Source organism: Canis lupus, chromosome 4 (genome assembly GCF_003254725.2).
Source record: "Canis lupus dingo isolate Sandy chromosome 4, ASM325472v2, whole genome shotgun sequence".
Lineage (NCBI taxonomy): Eukaryota > Metazoa > Chordata > Mammalia > Carnivora > Canidae > Canis > Canis lupus.
In genome coordinates, this window is record NC_064246.1 from 34097596 (window position 1) to 34115623 (window position 18028).

General features: G+C 55.6%; 1 protein-coding gene across 3 annotated transcripts in view; it reads right to left on the reverse strand.

The window, feature by feature from the left end:
- The window catches only part of GRID1 (glutamate ionotropic receptor delta type subunit 1), a 639650-nt gene that overhangs the window by 195395 nt on the left and 426227 nt on the right, over positions 1-18028 (reverse strand). For all 3 annotated transcript variants that reach the window (XM_025435395.3, XM_035715124.2, XM_035715125.2), the window contains 2 exons: positions 7572-7733; positions 5964-6083 (listed from right to left, as the gene is read on the reverse strand). In XM_025435395.3, the coding sequence (XP_025291180.1) occupies positions 5964-6083; positions 7572-7733 (282 nt within the window). The remainder of the gene's footprint in view (positions 1-5963; positions 6084-7571; positions 7734-18028) is intronic.

Here is an 18028-nt window from a genome sequence, read left to right on the forward strand (position 1 = left end):
AAATGAGTAAAAACGTTTACTATGTCACTCAATGTTTTGAGCACAGGATGCAACAGAGACTATGTGCAAATGATTATACTTTTCTGTAATCAATTTGAAAATAGGTATCAACAATATAAAGAACTTTAAAAAAATTATTATTCTTGGTTTGGTAATTCCACTTCTTAAAAAGTAGAAGGAAACAGATATAAGTGCAAGGAAGCTGCCTATATTTTGGATGTTCATTACTACCTTATTCCATGATAATATGGCATAAATGCTTTAAACAGTCATCATATAGGAAGATAAAATAAGTGATGGCTCCCTGTAAGCTGAGGAATGTATTTCCATTAAAAATCCCAGTAAAGAATGAAAGAATGAAAAAAAAAATGCTCCCAATACAGCCTTAAGTAGAAAGTCAGGATATAAAATGGATGCACAATAAATAGCAATTTGATAAATATACAAATCACTCTCTGTATCTCTATGTACAGAGCAAGGGAAAAAAAGAAAGAAAATAATAAAGAAGGTAAATGCACCAGAAATGCTAACGGTATTTATTTGTTGGTTCAGAGATGACAGCTGACTTTTACATTCTTCTTTTCATTTATCTGTGTTTTCTGATCATTCTGCCCTAAATGAGCATGTATTGATGCTCTCCTCAAAACGAAGTGATAAACGCACTTAAAATGAACTACTTAATCGTATCTCCTCCTTATCCCTCTGCTCAGATGCAGCGGCAGGGTTTGTTTTGGTTCTCAGCTCCGTGGAAAGTGGTTCTGCACAAGGGTTCGGAACGGTTGACATTTTACTCGGGAAATACGCTGCAAGAATGCTAATCCACGAAGAGACTGAAGTTTATGTCTCTTCTGTGACTCACTGCGCACAGCTGGGAGCCTCTCTCAGAGCAGCTTAATAGAGACACTGCACAATCCCCTCAGGCTGGAGACTCCCAGTCCCGCCACAGCCCACCTCCCCTTCTTCTTCGCCAAGGCCACCATGCGGCTCCTGGTAGCGGATGTGGGGCCACCGGGTACAGGATCCCACCTGCGCTCCAAGTGCAGCCCCCACATCACCACCAGAGCTATCCCGTCTCCTGGCTGCTGCCTCTTCCCCCCTGGCCTCGCCGCCCACAGGCTCCGGAGCCTGAGAAGGTGGGAAGGTTTGTAAGGCGGCGCAGGAGACCTGGGTGAGGATGCTAGCGACACACCTGTGCATCCTGTGGGTCCTATGGCGACGAGCACTACATGATGAGCAATTAGCACTTTGTGAATTAGCAGCCTCAAGGCCTGCCCAGGGACAGGACGTCGAGGAGGGCATTTGATTCCTGTCCAAAGCCAGCTTTGGACATCATGAAGATGGACATTGACAGAGAAGATAGAAGAAGCGTCCTGAGCTGTCAGAGGAGAACAAAGGCTGCCCTCCCCTCTGGGTCACTGCTGGGAGGCTGAGCCGAGGGCATCGGTGAGACATCCGCGGGCTCCACACCGACGGGAGGGTGGGCTCTGAGGCCTGACTGCTGGCTTTGTGGGGGCAGGTAGGGCGGGGCGATAGGAGGATGGGGTGGGAGGCGGACTGAGTGGAGCGAGGGGGTCCTGGGCTCTGAGGCCCTCGGGAAACCCGCCTTCCAGCCCCCGCACAGCCACGTGCTTGCGGTGCTGTGTGACTGAGTCTTCCCAGTCTCTGGGCCTCAGTCTCCCACATGGAGCTTGCCAGAAAACTGCAGAGATACTCGGGACGGGGGCGAGGGTACGGGGGAGCCTCAGGACCCTGGATCCCAGGCCCCACCCCCTACTGCAACCAGCACGTGTCTGCTTCTACAGCTGTTGGACGTGTCGGGTTCCAGTTCGATTCTGCTGGAACAGACTTTCTAGGAGTAAAGAAAAGCTTGGAGACACTGGTCTAAATTCCATCTCAGCCTCTTGGTTCTAACTGGATCCCACTGTCTCAGGGAGCAGAGGCGGGCCTGTCCTCTCGGCAGAGCGCTCTTCGCCCTGGAATGCCAACACCCAGAGCAAACTCACAGGCTCCCCCAATGCCTCTCGCCCCCTTCCCCACCTCCTGGCCAAAGAGACCGTGAATCAGGTGGAGGCGCCCGTGGGAAATGAGGTTCAAAGGGCCTTCATCCAGGCAGTTGGCCGTTTCTCCTGGACATCAGTACAGCAGGGACTCCGCGTCGGTACAAGGGAATGAGTCTCCTGCATGAGTATCATCAGGACGGAACAGGGTGGACATCCTCAGCAACCAGGTCATGGAACAATGTTCCTGCAAGGCCGTGGCTGGTGCTATACTGCAGGCAAGTCATGCTTACAGGGCAGGGGGCGGGAGGGGGGGCAACCTTGTTTTCCTTCCTCCTTTAATCACACCAAAAATGTCCTAAAAACACAATTTCATCTGAGCCCAAGTTCCCGGCACACTCTCCTTGGTCTTTACAGAGAGTGGATATGCCGGGCACACAGAGGCCTCCTCCTGCCTCGGGCCCCAGGCTTGGGCACTTGTAATGGTGAGGCGCGGGGGTCCGGGGCGCGTCAAGGTGGAGGGCCATCCTCGAAGCCCGCCTGCAAGCCTCTGCTTTCATGAGGTCGGAAGTAGGCTGCACAGGGAAGGGGTAGGGCCCCGCTGCCAGAAGCGAGGGCCCGCGGAACACAGGACGGGGCTCAGGGCCAAGGGCCGCATCAGGGTCATCATGACGACTGATGGCCCCTCGGTTCAATCAGGAGGCTCGGGCATCTGGAGGCCCCATCTGAAAACACGGAGGAGCGGAGGAGGGAAGCGGCTGCAGGAGCTCAGGAGAGGCGGGGCCAGGAGGGACGCAAGGGACCCGGGTCAGTGACACACCGGGCTTGCAAGGCCCCTTTGTTCACAGATGCTCACGAGTTTGTGCCCTGCTCCCTTCCTTGCTGCCCAGCTGCCCATGCCCCCCCACCTTGGAAACCTCCCTACAGGGGCGAGGGCAGGGGTTGGGGAGGCTTCCAAGCACCCTGCCCCAGCTCACATTATCAGCCAAGGACATTTGCCTGGGTAGGCCCGGGGGGCTCCCCGCTGCTGACCTCTGTCTGGACACAGAGAAAACCAAGGAGAGGCCTGCGGAGCTGTGACAGCAGCAAGCATGTCCCCCCAGGACAAACGCCGGGCTGAGTCCCGTGGGAGCCCGACGCGACTTGCCAGCAAAGCCTGCCCCCTGCGGGGTTGCGTGGCGATCACGGGGGCCAGACGGCTCCACGCAGAACCCGGGGAAGATGGATGTTTTGCCTGGAGTTGCACAGCAGGCTGGTGACACAGACCTTTGATTTTGCCACCCGGCGTCCCTCAACCAGAACGCACTTCCTGGATGAGATAATTTAATTAGTGTTTGTCCAGCACCCTGCAGCGAAGGGCCATTGCCGACCCCTCCCCGCTTTGGAGGGGCTGAGTAATCCGCAGCCTCTCGGTGCCACTTAATCTAAAACGTCCGGGTGACTCACCCTCCCTGAGATTTCCCTCCAGAGCATTTGCTTCAAGAAAACATCCATTTGCTCCCTAATTTAAACAGTTCCTCTTGGTTTAAATCTTAAGGAAGCTACTTGGTTTTTGTTGTTGGGCCTGTTTGCTCGTCTCCCTATAGCTGTTTGCAGACTTCTCCGCACCCACGTACACTTACAGCCACATCGACACGCACGCACGCGCATACACACACGTGCACGCACCCAATACCGACAAGTTACGTAGCTCACAATAGACCCCGTGATACGTAACACGGAGAAATTAGATACATGTCGACAGAGAGGAAGCGATCAGGGTATAGACACATATTGGGACGTAGGTCGTCTTCACAGAGAGCCCGACTCCGCTCCAACGCGACAGCGTCGACGCATCAGCCCCATTGGCTCCTCCAGCCATCTGGAACGGGGCGCAGCCAGGGACGTGCCCCTGAGGGCCTTCCTCGGGGTTGCCCCTGCCTCCTTAGGACGAATGACCCTTGTACCGCCTTTGGGTGCTTCGGGACCCTAGCCCTGCCCTCCATCCTGCGGCCTGCCCTAAACGTCGCATTTAGGTCACCCCCAATTCCCAGCCCTCGCCTGCACGGCCCCGTCTTCCACCGGCGACTGGAGCTCAGTCCTGCCTTCAAATGCTGCTCTGGACCGGCGACACCCTCTGTCCCAATCCCCTTGCCTGGCTTCACCCCGAAACCTCCCGGACCTCGCTTGGATGCACCACGGGCCTGAATAACCAACATTTGCTGTGGCAAATCCCATTCCCTGCTTTCCAGATAACTTCTCCTTAACCGAGATAAGCCGCCAGGCAGACAGATAACAACTGGGATATGCAGTTATTAAGGTCAGATTTTAAAATGACAAAAGGATACGTTTTAAAATAAAGCCCACTTGAAAATCAGCTTCCCTTGCAACTCAATTACAGGCGGGCCTATTGCTCTCCGGAGCTCCTCGCATGGAGCGACTCCAGCTCCCAGTGGCTTCGGGTCCTGGAGGAGCGTTGCCACGGCAACGGGGAAGGCCCGGACACCTGGAAAAGGGGGTGCAGGGCGCCGTGCCTCTCGGGCTCCCAGGCCCTGGCAGGCAGGCACCCCCAAGGCCAACCCCCCATGACGGTGGGACGCTGCTGTGGAGGTGGCAAGGGAGCCGGCTGGCAGGGCCTGGGGTTGGGGGGACCCCTGCAGGATGGAGGCAAGTGCAGAGGCAACAGCCACCTCAGCAGGTAGCTACGCTCTGCAAGCCCCTTGTATGGAGGGACTCAGAGGCCCCCTGACTCTGATTGCTCCTTACCAGGCTGGGAGTCCCAACACAAGCCCATTTCTGTTGCCGTCCCGAACAACCCCCACCAAGCCCCACACCCCCAGCTGTCCCTGATGGATATCACGCGTCATCCCTGACGCCCCCGACATCACACATCTCACCTTGGCACCCCCGGGGTATCACACCATCATGGCCAACACGCTTTATGATGCCACCAATAAACCTCTGAGTGCCAAAGCATCACTGCTGCATCACAACCAATTATTCGACCTGCCATGATTTACACGACCGTCCTGTGACCTCACCTTCCGTTCGAAGATGGGCCGGAGCTCCCCAGTTCCCACCTTGCACGTGGACCCCAGCCAGCCAGGCTCTCCATGCGTGTGGTTGCATGAGCCTACGCCTGAGCATATGCCAGCGGGTAAGGCCCCGACAAACACGCGGGCCTTCCATGTGGTCCACTCTAGGAGTGCACATGAGCCAGCGGGCGGCCAGGGCTGCCAGCTCACATCAGCTCCGTGCTGGCTCACAGGAGCCACATCTGGGGTTCTAGGACAGCTGTTCCAACCCCTGCTTGCTGCAGCGACCTCTCTGTCCCCGTACCCATTAGATCCCTGACTTCACAAGCCTCCCCTTAACCTTGGGGGTTCCACCTCCGGGCAAGGGCTGCCTCCTCCCACACCCTCGTCTTTGCTCCTTCAGCAGGGAGAGGGGGAAGAGACAACGAGATCCCAGGCCTGCCGCTTGCATTAGCACCAAATAAGACAGCCCGATCCCACCCTAAGCTACGCAGTAGCGTGTCTGCCTCTCCCTTCTCCCTCCACTGGGCTCCACTGCCCCCTGCTTCTCATTCTCCTCATGGCCATTGTCTCACTGGTGGCTTTGTCTCAGTCTTAGATCTGGGAGACGCTGGCTGCAAGCCCGGACTCCTGCCTCAGCCACCGTGACACCTGGCCCTGCGGTAGGGCGCATTTCAGCTGCTCTGGGAAAACGTGTTGCACCTTCCAGCCTCGGCCTCGGCCACTGGCTGGCTGCCCAGGGCCAAGCAGCGGGACCGGGTGGTGCCAGGGCCCCACTGTATTGAGATGGCGTTAGCAGAACCGCCCGTGCCCTCTCCACACCACGCCCCGTAACACCAGCGTGCACAGCAGCATCACGGGGAGGGGACGTCGTGTGCTGGTTAGCGCCCGCTCGGAGCCCACTCAGGGGCACTGCCGCCGGGGAGAGGCAGGCAGGCACGCGGAGACTCACCTTCCGCATGTCTTTGCCAAAGGTCTCACTGTAGGTTGTGCCCAGGATTTCAAACTGGACGTAGGGATTTGAGCTGTCCTCCCGAAACTCCATCACGCCCGTGAGACCAGTGATGTGGCCCTGCAGGAGAGAAGAAAAACCCATTGAGGAAAATATGGATGAGGTGAGGGATGGAATCCCGACGACAAAGAAGAGGAAGGAGGGATGGCCAAGAAGAGGACAGCCGAGGTCCTGAGGAAGCAGTGGAGAGGCTGTGATGAGGCCAGGGCTCCTCACAGTCCTGAAGCCCCGGGTAGGCTCCCCGCCGCCCAGACCTCTGCTCACAGGGGAGATTCCTAAGGCTTGCCCTTGGCACTCCCGTGGGCAGTATGATTAGTGCGCCTGCGCTGTGCCACATACCACGCTAGCCACGAGATCAAAGAACGATGGCTTCGTGTCCACCTCCCCGGAGCATACGGTCTTCCCTTGCGATCTGCTCCAGGGGTGCCCTTGGCCAGAGCCAAGAGGGAGGTCACAGGGTGCTAAGCTACAGGGCAGCAAACGTGCACACCGGAGGCCCACACCAGCTCCAGTCCTGGCCCCGACGCCTGCGCCACCTGGGGCAAGCCGTCGCCTGTCACCTCCAGCCTGGGGTTAATTAGAGCAGGTCCACGCCACAGAGCCTGCAAGGGTTAAGGGGTGAAATGTATACAAAGCACGGTGTCTGGCCCAGATGGGATGTGGTGGGTGTGGAAGTCCTGCCCCTCTCTGGCCACTCAGTGGGCCCCCTGCGAGCAGATGGCAGAAGGAGCCTGTGGGGAGCCCCTTCTCTCCTCAGGCCTAGGGTGGGGGTGTCATCCAGCCTCGGTCTCCCACAGACTGCAAGCTGGGAGAGTCCCGGAGCCCGAACTGGCCAAGGAGGGGCCCAGCTCCGGCCCCGGCTGCAGTAGATTCAACCAACACCAGAATATGTTCGCTGTTAATGACACCACGCACAATTTATCGTGACCGTGACCACAGCCCTCAGCACCATAGACTCCCCTAAATGCTCTTCTGAAGCCTCTGAAAGCCAATCCACTCTAACAAGTCTTCTATGGATTGCTCAATGCTCTCCAAACCCAGCCTTCCAACTTGGTGTCACTCCTCAGTGTGGGCCACATGCCATAAATGAATGCATGTGCACACACACAAATGCTCACACACACACAAATGCTCACACAAGCTAAGGTCTGGGCGATGAGCACATGCACTGCTGACTGAGACAGCCTCTCTTAGGAACAGTGGCACCTGTGAGCTGGGCAGCGGTCTCCATTGTTTGCTTACTTGTGACCTTGGGCGGGTTACTTAACCTCTCTAAAGTCCAATCTCCTTGTAGAAAAACAGAGATGATAATAATAATGATGATGATCATGATCATGATGATGATGATGATGCAGCATATCCATGAAGCCCAGCCCACCAGCCCTCAATGCTGGAAAAGGAAGAGCGGCATGGAGAGAGGCCTAGGACAGGCCTGCGGGGTAACCACACAGAGAACTTAGCTTCAGACCACCTGCTCAACGTGTGTGTGCATATGCAACGGAAGGCCTGTCTTCAGCCTTAGCCCAGCAGGTGTTCCCTCGCACACACCTTTTTGATTGTGTCAAGCATGGACCGTCCTCCATTCCATGGCTTGGTGGACTTGCGTATACAATTCAGGCTGGCCATGCTGTGCCACTTGCGGTCCTCCAGCTTCCGGTGGAAGGCGTTGGCCAACATCAGGACACTGTCATACAGGTAGAGGTTGGAGATCTGCAAACACAAAGGCAGTGAAACCCTTTCCATTGATGTATTTTCAGATATGAGGAGAAACTAGCAGAGGGCTTTGGTGATCCAGGGTGCCAGCACCAACAAGTGGTGTCCAGTACCTACACCACAATCCTCCAACTTTGCTTAAAAACCTGACCAGGTGATGGAGTCCTAAGTAGGAAGCACTAGGCCTGCTTCAGGAACTAGAGTGAGAGGTGGGTCTGTACCTCAGTAGGAGAACCAGCATGGTCAGCATCATGGTTGAGATAGGTGCAAGGTTAGAAGGTGAAATCCTGCTCAGGGGACACAGGACGGGGGGGGGGAGGGGGGGGCGTTGGACGGGATGGAAGGACAGAAAGCTTGGTCTGGAAGGATTAGTAGGATAAAGGATGGGGAGCATTACGGGGAGGTCACATTATGCAAAGACATGAAGGTACAAAGGAGCAGAGTCAGGTAGGGCAGGGTCCAGCAGCACTGCCTATAAAGGACCAGATATGAAAGACCTTAGGCCCTGTGGACCCTAAAATCTCTTTCTCAATGCTCAACTCTGCTGTTAGGGCAGGAAAACAGCCATGGACAATACATAAACAAAGGATGTGGCAATACATCTTTATGAAAAAAATAAAGATTTAGTTAAAATTAGATTTAAAAAAAAAATGGGCAATGATCTGGATTCAGCCCGAGGACCACAAGTGGCCAAGCCCTGGGTGAGAGGGACTGAAAACAGTGCCAAATGTCTGCATCTATGGGTACAGGAGAGAGGCAGTGGGATCGAGGGGAGTCAGGCATCAGGGATCCAGCCAAGGGGAGCCTCATGGGCCACACTAAGGAGTAACCACATAGGTGACTTTAGGGAGGAGGATGCCATGGATGGATCTGTGCCCGAGAGTCAGATCTGTGTCTTGGAAAGATTGCTCTGGTCCCCAAATGGGCCTCGGTGGCCTGAGTGATGCTGGTCACTTGTGTTGATGGAGATCCTGAGCCCATAGAGCCTGCTCTGCAGTGGCATCGCTGCCAGCCAGGGGATACATTTGGGAATTGCAACTGTGCACATATGAGAACTACCCCCCTGCTTAGCTGCTGGATGAGTAGAGATGGCTCACAGAGCCCCTGAGAGCATGAGTGTGAGGAAGAGACTGGAACAACAGTGAGGAGAGGATACCGCCCTAGCGCTGGTATCCAGGGATGGGACAGGTCTGGCTCTCCCTCCTAACGGGGATTCAAGACCCTGATCCATATGAGCCTGAACACCAGCACCCATCCTCTCAGGGCCCACCCAGAGCCCTCTGTAGGAAGGAAGGCAGCCCTGTTCTCGGGTGTTACCTTCCCATTACCCCTCTCGCCCAAGGGGATGTCACAGAGCACACGGGGTGGGGGGAGTGAGGGGAGCGGGTGGAGAGGAGGTAACGTCCACCCCTGTTCAGGTGTGTGGTCCGTCCTGGGTAACTGTTGCACAAACAACCATCAGCCAAAGTGGGTCAAGGGGATAGTCTCCGCACACCTAAGCAGCAAGGGGTCTGCTAAAAATATTTCAGAAAAACAAAATCACTGGATATAAATAGGAGAATGTGTCAACCTCACAGGACTCCCGGGAGAATCAAGTAAGATCCTTGGTCTGCAGGAAGAACCCCTACTGCCTCCCAGCCTCACGTCTCACCAGCCCCCGGTATGGACTTCACACCCCCGGGACCTGCGTGCCCTGTGCCGCACCTGCAATTTCTCTCCTCACGTGTCTTGGACTGGGTGCCCCCAAAGCAGAGCCCCAGACAAGAGCTTGGGCAGCACGGACCGCCCTCTGCAAGTGGCCTCAGCAGTGCGCTGAGGGAGCCAGGGTGCGACATCAAGAGCACGTGCTACACCATGACTGTCCCCCAGCTCACGCGGACCCTCGTGTGCCACGGCACATCGGGCAGAGCTGGCCACTTGTTCTGTGGGTGTCCCTGTGCCCTGGCCATGCCTGCAGATTCCCTGTCTTCTCCACCTTCAACCCGCATCCTTACGGTGGGCACAAGGATGTGTGCCACTATGGCCTGTGTAAGCAGTGGGTGCAGGATGGACAGGCAACGTTTCAGATGTGGCAGGAGTGTGCCCGGGACTCCTCAGTACTGCTGACTCAACCATGGCCTCAGGCCAAGAAGAGGCAGGCATTTCAGTGCCTGGGGACACGTTCCAGGGCCTGCGGTACACAGAGGCTTACCTGACAGTGGAGAGAAGCCGGCTCCCTCCTGCAGGAACACCCTGATAGAACTGGGCCTCCTGCCCCTCGAGCCCTGAGGGCACGTTCCCTCGCTGAGGATGAACCCGCTCCCTCTGCAGGTCGCCCCCCTCTCTGCCGGCCCAGGAGCTCCTACCACTCGTGAAATTATTTCTGACACGTCCAGCGCCCCTCTGGAATGCCAACTCATAATGGAGATGTTGTTACAGGACAGTGTCGGCCACTTAGAGTTGGCTTGGTCTATTTTATTTTTTCCAAAAGAATAACTCGAAGCTGAGAGTCCTTGATGATGTGAAGACTTCTCTTCTTGAGACATTCATCGGGCTCCCAGCCACCCACTCATAGCCGATGCTATTCAACCAGCCGGGACCCTCTGACCCACATTACCTCCCACGCGTACACATGCACACCCCTTGGGACGGCACCACCCCAGCTGAGGCCCCGACCAACACCCAACAGAATATCCCTGTTTGCCTCCAGCACTTGTGTTCACAGTGAATTAAGGTACTTAACGAGTGTGTGAATGCAGAGAGGCTGGCAATGAAGAGGCAAAAACAGGATGTGACTCAGAAAGACTAAAGGAAGCCCTCAGCCCTCCCACAAGTATGTCTGCTGGGAAAGGTGAACACATTTCAGGTCAAAGAAATAAGCTTTCAGTTCAAAGGCTTTAGAAATGCTCTTTTTCAGATAGATATATCTAGAAATATGTATGTATGTTAGAGATAGAACTTAGGCGTATGCATCTTATATGTGTGACTGTATGCATACTCCTCTACGACTTGTAGATGACTTTTACATATAAGTGGGTATGTATACGTATGTATGTATATGACTTTTTTCTTACTATCTCTAAACACAGCATCCAGCACCAACCAAGGCAGACAGTGGTGCTTAACGTATGTTTGATGGATGGATGGATGCATGGTAGATGGATGGAAGGACAAATGGATAGTTGGATGAAGGGGTACGTAGATGGGAGAGGCGAGGGGCAGATGGATAGAAGGATGGAGGGGGAGATGGATGGATGGATGGATGGATGGATGGATGGGAGGGATGGATGGATGGATGGATGGATGGATGGATGGATGGATGGATGGGAGGGATGGATGGAGGGGGAGATGGATGGATGGATGGATGGATGGATGGATGGATGGATGGATGGAAGATGGATGGATGGATGGATGGATGGATGGGAGGGATGGATGGATGGAGGGGGAGATGGGGAGATGGATGGATGGATGGATGGATGGATAGATGGATGGATGGATGGATGGATGGGAGGGATGGATGGAGGGGGAGATGGATGGATGGATGGATGGATGGATGGATGGATGGATGGATGGGAGATGGATGGATGGATGGATGAGGGGATGGATGGATGGATGGATGAGGGGATGGATGGATGGATGGATGGATGATGGATGGATCTTCTGCTAGAAGGGTACACACTGATCTTGGTTCCCCAAAAAGAGAAAGTAGTAGGAAAAAGGGGTTGGCCATCTCCACTTTGACTCAGGAAGGAACACCCTTTGTTCAAATAACAACTTGCTGCTCATTTACAGCCCACTCAAAATGTCCTCTTGATGCCCACTTGGAGCTCCACCTTCTCCCATTCCTGTCCCTTCTCCCACTATGAGGCCATGTCAGTCTGATTGGAGATTAGAAACAGAACCTTGGGGGGAAGGATCATGAGCAAATAGTAGAAAGGCAGCCTCTGCTTGGGGTCCATCTGAGTCCTGACAAGCGGAAGGCAGGCCTCTTCTCAGGGGAGGTGGGTGGAGACCCAGCCTGAGGGCAGGGTCATGATGAGCCGCTGAGCCAAGAGCCGCCATCTAGAAGGAGAAAGACACCTACCTGCATGAACACCCACTCGCTGCCAGGCTCTCGGGGCTCATGCCCCAAGGTGGAGCTCCAGGCCACAGGGGCAGGGAGAAGGGGCCTGGTCTGAAGGAACCCTTGCCTCTTTCCCTCGCTTCTCAGGGAAGGTGCAGCACAGAGCTCATTCACAGAAGACAGACAAGCAGAGCAGGTGCTGTCACTGTTTAAACCCTCATCCTCTCTGGCTAGCCTGGGGACATTGCACACAGAAGCCAAAAGAATAAAAGAAGAAAGGAGGAAGGAAGGACGGAAGGAAGGAAGGAAGGAAGGAAGGGAGGAAGGAAGGAAGGAAAGAAGGAAGGAAGGAAGGAAGGAAGGAAGGAAGGAAGGAAGGAAGGAAGGAAGGACGGACAGGCATTTCAAGTGAAAGTAGACCTGAGAAGCTGAAGACAGACTGAAGTTTGAGGCCAAGGGCATGGCACATAAGACCTGGAGCCAGGTCAGGGATGCCAGAGGCAGACAAGAGCCAGAGCCAGGCAGGGGCCCGAGGCTGGAGCCCGTGGCCTCCGTCCTCGGTGGGGTCAGAGCTGGAACGGGGCCCAGCCAGCTCGGTTCGCCACCCTGGAGAGGAGCACCTGATGGCTCTCTCACTGCCATACAGAGCGACGCTCGCTCTACCATGTGTGCAGCTTAGCCGGGTGGCCTGGTAGGATGGGCAAGAGCTTGGGCTTCAGTCCAACCTGGGCCGGCCCTGTCACTGCCCCCCTTTCCCCCAGCGCGTGCCCCTAGTGAGTGCTTGGTCAATGCTGCCTGAACGGTGACCCGAATCTCCACTTACACCCGCTTGCAGAGTCATGCTGAACAAGCCATTTGGTGCTCTGGATTCATCTTGGCGACAATCAAACCCAATATGACCAATGCCCCCAGAGAAGTGCAGTAGGGGTGGCCCTGACCTAGCCCCCCAAGAAATGCAATGACAGTAGTCCTGTGGCCAAGCGCTGTCCTAAGCCCTCTGTGTGCTGCTTTATTTTTGGAGGGAGCAGAGACAGGAAGAAATGGGAAGTGGGGATAAAGGATCTACACCGGCTCCAGACTCCAATGTGGATGGTCTGGAGCTCCTCCAGGGTGTCCTCTCTCTGAGCCCAGGACGGGGCTGGTACACAGAAGCCTTCAGCCCCCTGGGAAATGAACTCGTACCTGCCAATACCGTGCACCCTCCCCCCGGTGCCCCTGGGTCTGAGCACGAGTCCTATCAGGATTTTGCAGCTTGTGTCTAGGAAGTCTGAGCAAGGATCCTCCTGAGCCTTGCATGTCCGCTCGGCCTGAAAACTGCTCACCTGGACACATGTCCCTGGTTTCCCCCTGGCCCCGCAGCAAAGTTACAGCTGCCACGGCCCCCAGAGCCTGAGCCAGGCCTTTAGGGGCTGTGTGGGCTGAGAGGCTACAGAGCTCCCCATTATGGGAAAGGCCACTTCTACTTCTCCACCCCCAGGATGTTCCATAAAAGGTCCCAATACAGGAGGGCCCAGAGCGGGGGCCTCACCATGCCCTGACGCAGGTTCCTGCAAGGGAGGTGGCTTGGCCCACTGCAGTCAAAGGTCTGACGTTTGCACCGTGGGGCTGGCTCGCCCACAGGAGCCTTCCGCATAGCCCACCCGACAGTGAGACCACCCGGGAGTGCAGGAGACAAGGGGAGGCAGGCAGGGGCAGCTGCAGGCCAGCCCCGCGGGAGCACTGTGTTCTCTACTGCACCACCTGCCACCTGTCCCCCATCCCAACTGAGGGGTTTCCCTCGCAAGGAAGCTTCCTTTATCCTCTCTCTGTGGTCACCTCCCATGGCCACAGCAGGGTCCAAGTGCCCTCATTTCTCCCTAGGGAGACAGTGACCCCTGGTTGCCTTGTCTCCCAGCCTCAGGCCCTCCCCCTGCCTCCCCCCTGCACACAGTTGTCTCCTTGGAGGCACATCCCTCCCCGTCACATCTCCAGGGGCTACACCCCATCCTTAGGACCCTGGCGGCTGCCCTCTTCTCTGACTGAGCTCCAACACTTCTTGCCTCACACCCCGAGCCTCAGACGCACTGAACTCTCTGCCCCTGCTCTCCTGGGCCTCCGGGTTTGGGGCATAGGCCAGTTTTCCTACGGAGCCTATGCCACAGAATAGAGATGAAACTTGCCCCATTTATTTAGAGTTGGTGAGAATTAAGAGACAGAGCATCTGTGAAATGTCTAACATAGGAACTGGCACATAATAAGTGCATGATGAGTGTTTGTGGAATTAATGAATGCCAGATGAATAGATTTAAATACGTTCTTAGAAGAAGAACAGCAAGGTAAAGATACAGCAAGGTATTTGTACAAAGGATTCTTCTTAGAATATGGTTGTCAGTAGGTAGAAGCCACCCTGGTAAAGGGTGCAGGAGCTCTGGCCCAACATGTCCCATGGGGAAGTGTCCATCTCCAATCAGAACCTGGGGTATGTGCATCTGGGAGATGTTGGGTGGGGGTCCTGGCAAGGCTTGCCTTTCCAAAGCCAAAAATCTATGCAGGAAGTGGGTCCTGAGAAGGGAGATGGGAAAGGTGAGGACACATTTCTGGGAGGTAGAGGACAGAACTTGGCCAGGAGCTCCTGACTGGGGCTCACAAGCTCTTGAGAAACCCGGGTAGGCCCTCCTGGCTGCTGGATCACCAAAGACCAGTTGCACAAAGCCAACTGAGGACCCAGGATGAAAAAAAAAAAAAAAAACAAAAACAGATTTTTTTTTTCAGAGTTAGCACCAGAATCCCTGCAACATCAGTAACCATATTTTGTTTAGGAAAAGACCTTGTGTCAGCAGGAGCAAAGACGACCGGGAAAACTGTTAGGTTGATGTTCATGAAAAAAATAAGGAGAATCTACGTTGGAGTCAAGACCCAGAGAGAGAAAATCGAGGCTGGATAAGGAGGCCACCAGGGAAGAGAGGTTGGAGCCCCAAGGGGAGGGACAGGCAGGGAACATTCTGCAGCAAGAAGGGACTAAGGACCTCACAGGCTGCTTGTGCCACCACAGGCTGGGACCCCACCCCCACCCCCAGGACCCCGACCCCATGTAAGAGAACCGTTGAGCCTTGGATTTGCCAGTGAAGCCAGGAAGGCGCTGCTTTCCCCCCGGGTCAGCACTGAGGGAGGCGCAGGCCCGGCAGGCGCAGGGCGGTGTACTTACGCGAGGCCCCGGAAGCAGGGTAAGCGCCCGGCCACGCAGACTAGAAGCCCCCTGGCCCCTGAGCCATGCCAGGCTCTTCGGGGCTCTTCGGGGCTCTTCGGGGCAGCTACGCCCAGCAGGCTGGTCCCCCCGCACGGGCCACTGCACCTCGGCCCCCGGCCGCCACCTGCCCCGCTCCAAAAGCAGAAACCCGAGAAATGTCTTCACCCAGCAAGTCTTGGGCCCCACTTTCTCCTCCCTCCATCGCTCATCAAGCCAAGGGACTGACCTCCGACCATGTCCTCAACGGCTCTGGTCATCCAGCAATGTCAGACAAGCAGCCAGCGGAGGGTCCGCCTGGGAGGACACGCTGACGCCCGGCTGTCGCAGCCAGAGAGGTCACTCCGGCGAGGCCTTTGGGCGGACTGCTGCCCGCCTGCCTGTCCCGTGAGGGGCCCTGCTCCCACAGAGTCCGAGGGCCCGGTGTGCACAGTGGGCAGGGTGCAGGTGCACGCTGCATGCCTGGGGCTCCCCGGCCGCCAACTGTGCGCGGCCACGATGGCAGCCAGGCTCGGCCAGAGACCGGGGCGCAACCAGCTCCGACGAAGGCAGCGACGACCCCGCTCCCGTCGCGCCTCAGGACTGACAGTGGCTGCACGTTCCATCGGAACATTTAGGGTAAAATTTTTTAAAAAAAGAAGGAAACCAGGGCAAGCGACATGAAGCCCAAGGTAGCTGTGGCGTGGGGTGGCTGTTGCCCAGAGTAAAGGACTATCCTGGCAGGGTGACAAACAACTTGTAGCCAGAGAATAATACAGAAAGCCCTGAAGAACTAGGAATAGCTGGGAAGGGGGAGGTTTGAAATGTTTTAATAGACGGAGCGAGGGAAGAGTGGTCACATCTATCAAGCCGTGCAACCACTTTTAAATGCACAGAGGAGAAATTCCAACCTGAGGGAGCATTTCATACTAGTATGTGGCCTTGGGCCCCACAGCTTAATTCAAGGACCAGGCTCCATGGGGACCAGAAGATACCACTTACATCACGTGCCTGTCCCCCTTGGGGAGCCCGTGTGACTAACTGGGGTGGCAGCATGACCACGTGTCTGTTACTTGGCTGGCAGCCCCGGAGTCACCGGACTGTGTGGTTCTGAAGACCGAGGGCCTTACAGACGCTCCTCCAAGCAAGGCCGCCCGCACAATCGCAGCCAAGTCTCGAGGTTTTCAGACACCGGGTATCACTTCCATTACTGGCCGAGTCAGACGAGCCCTGGGCCCACTTGTCAGGAAAACAAGAATGACAAACACCCAAATGAGATGGCACTTTGTAGGGGAAAATAAACAACAGCACACTGGCAAGCAAGGCGCTCGGAGCCATGAGAACTCACTGACCGAGGTATTTTCTCCTCCAAGGGGCTTTCTTTGTACTAAGTGGGAACCAGACTGATTTGCTGTGAGACTGCTGGCTTGGCTTTGGGGCACAGAAAGCCCTGACCACAGGCCTAATAGAAGACGATGGAGTTTCTGAGACCAGCTCAGTGGAGAAGCCAAGGGAGAGACGATTCATGATGACCCTCAGGAAGGCTTCTAACCCAGAGTTATTGTCCCAAGAGCAGCCGTCTGCGGGAAGAACTGAAAGATGGACTTGAGAGCTCCATTTCCAAAAGGATTTTCATTAATTCCATCAAGACAAAGTTAATAATCCATGACACAAATGTTTTATTTTTTTCTTGAGTTAGTTGTTCTAAACATATTAGCGCCTTCTCGATAAATCTCACAGCTAGAGGCTAGTAGAAATTAGTTTGTCTTCTCTAGTGTCATTAAGAAATAAAGACGCGGTGATAGCTACTGAGGAAGCTGGAAGAGAATGGCTTGTAAATGAGATGAATGAGGAGCTGCCCCTGCATGGAGGGGGTGGAGGGGCGGGACGAGGAAGTGATCCCCAGTCCCCTCTCGCCACACCCGCTCCAGGCAGAGGCAGCAAATGCAGACAGATTCCTTTAATAAAGTGCTTTATGTATCGATACATAAAGAGACTTCTAGAAACACTTAAAGTGGTGGGAAGACCTGCACTATTAACAGATCCTCCCCCACAGTCCTCAGGGAGGGTGTGCGAGGAGCGGGGTCTGCAACGGGGGCTAAGCGGTCTCGGGACACGGCCTCCCCCAACAGAGCAGCCCGTGGGGGCGGGGGGGCCGGGGTCAGTAAGTGGTACGAAGCCCTGAGAGGGGCTGGGACGTCCCCAGACAGCGTGCTCAGCAAGACCCAGGTGACCGCGGCGGCCTCTCCGCAGAAGCTGAACGCACCGCAGTGCCTCCCGTAGTGACACGGTGAATAGTTCCGTCCTCTCTAGACACCTTCCGTGTGCCCCTGAGTGCAAGGATCGCACGTCTCTAAGGGGCGGGCACGACCCTGCCAGGTTACAGGACAGGAGGCTGGGAACTAGGTGACAAATAAATAATCGTGATTATATACTTCATTAGTAGCTGCAGTTCCAGGGACTTGAACCCGGCGATGTGGCTCTTCTGCTGCGGTTTCTATTGCTTGTTACTGCCCTGCGACGGCTACCCTAACTAGTCCTGACTACCCTAACTAGTCCTGACCCTGCCCTGCTGCGGCTACCCTAACTAGTGTGCTGTGGAAGGGCCCCGCGCTCCTCAGGGAGAAAGAGTACAGACAAGCTGGCAAGGACTGGAGAAGCTGATGCGATGGTGGGGCCAGGTGGGGGCGGGGCGGGAGAGGGATGAGCCGTCAAGGTGAGACGGCCTGGGGAGACCTGCCTGGGAGTGCTATCCTCTTGGGGTCTGGCCACACCGGGAGTGTCAGGGTCCCCCTCCTGTCCCAGGATGTTTCCTTCTTCCTTCCCTAGACATAAGATCCTAGACCGGATGTGATGCTGTGGGGAGTTACGCGGGTACCCAGGCCACTCCGGAGACTCCAACAGTCTGCTCCCCAGGATGTGTGGCCCCGAGGAGGTAACACCAAAGTGTCCTAGGATGGAACGGACACTCGGGAGGCAGATACAGCCCATCTCTGTCCCAAACCCTGGTTTCCACGCCTCATGCCCGGCTCGCTAAAGAAGGGCTGG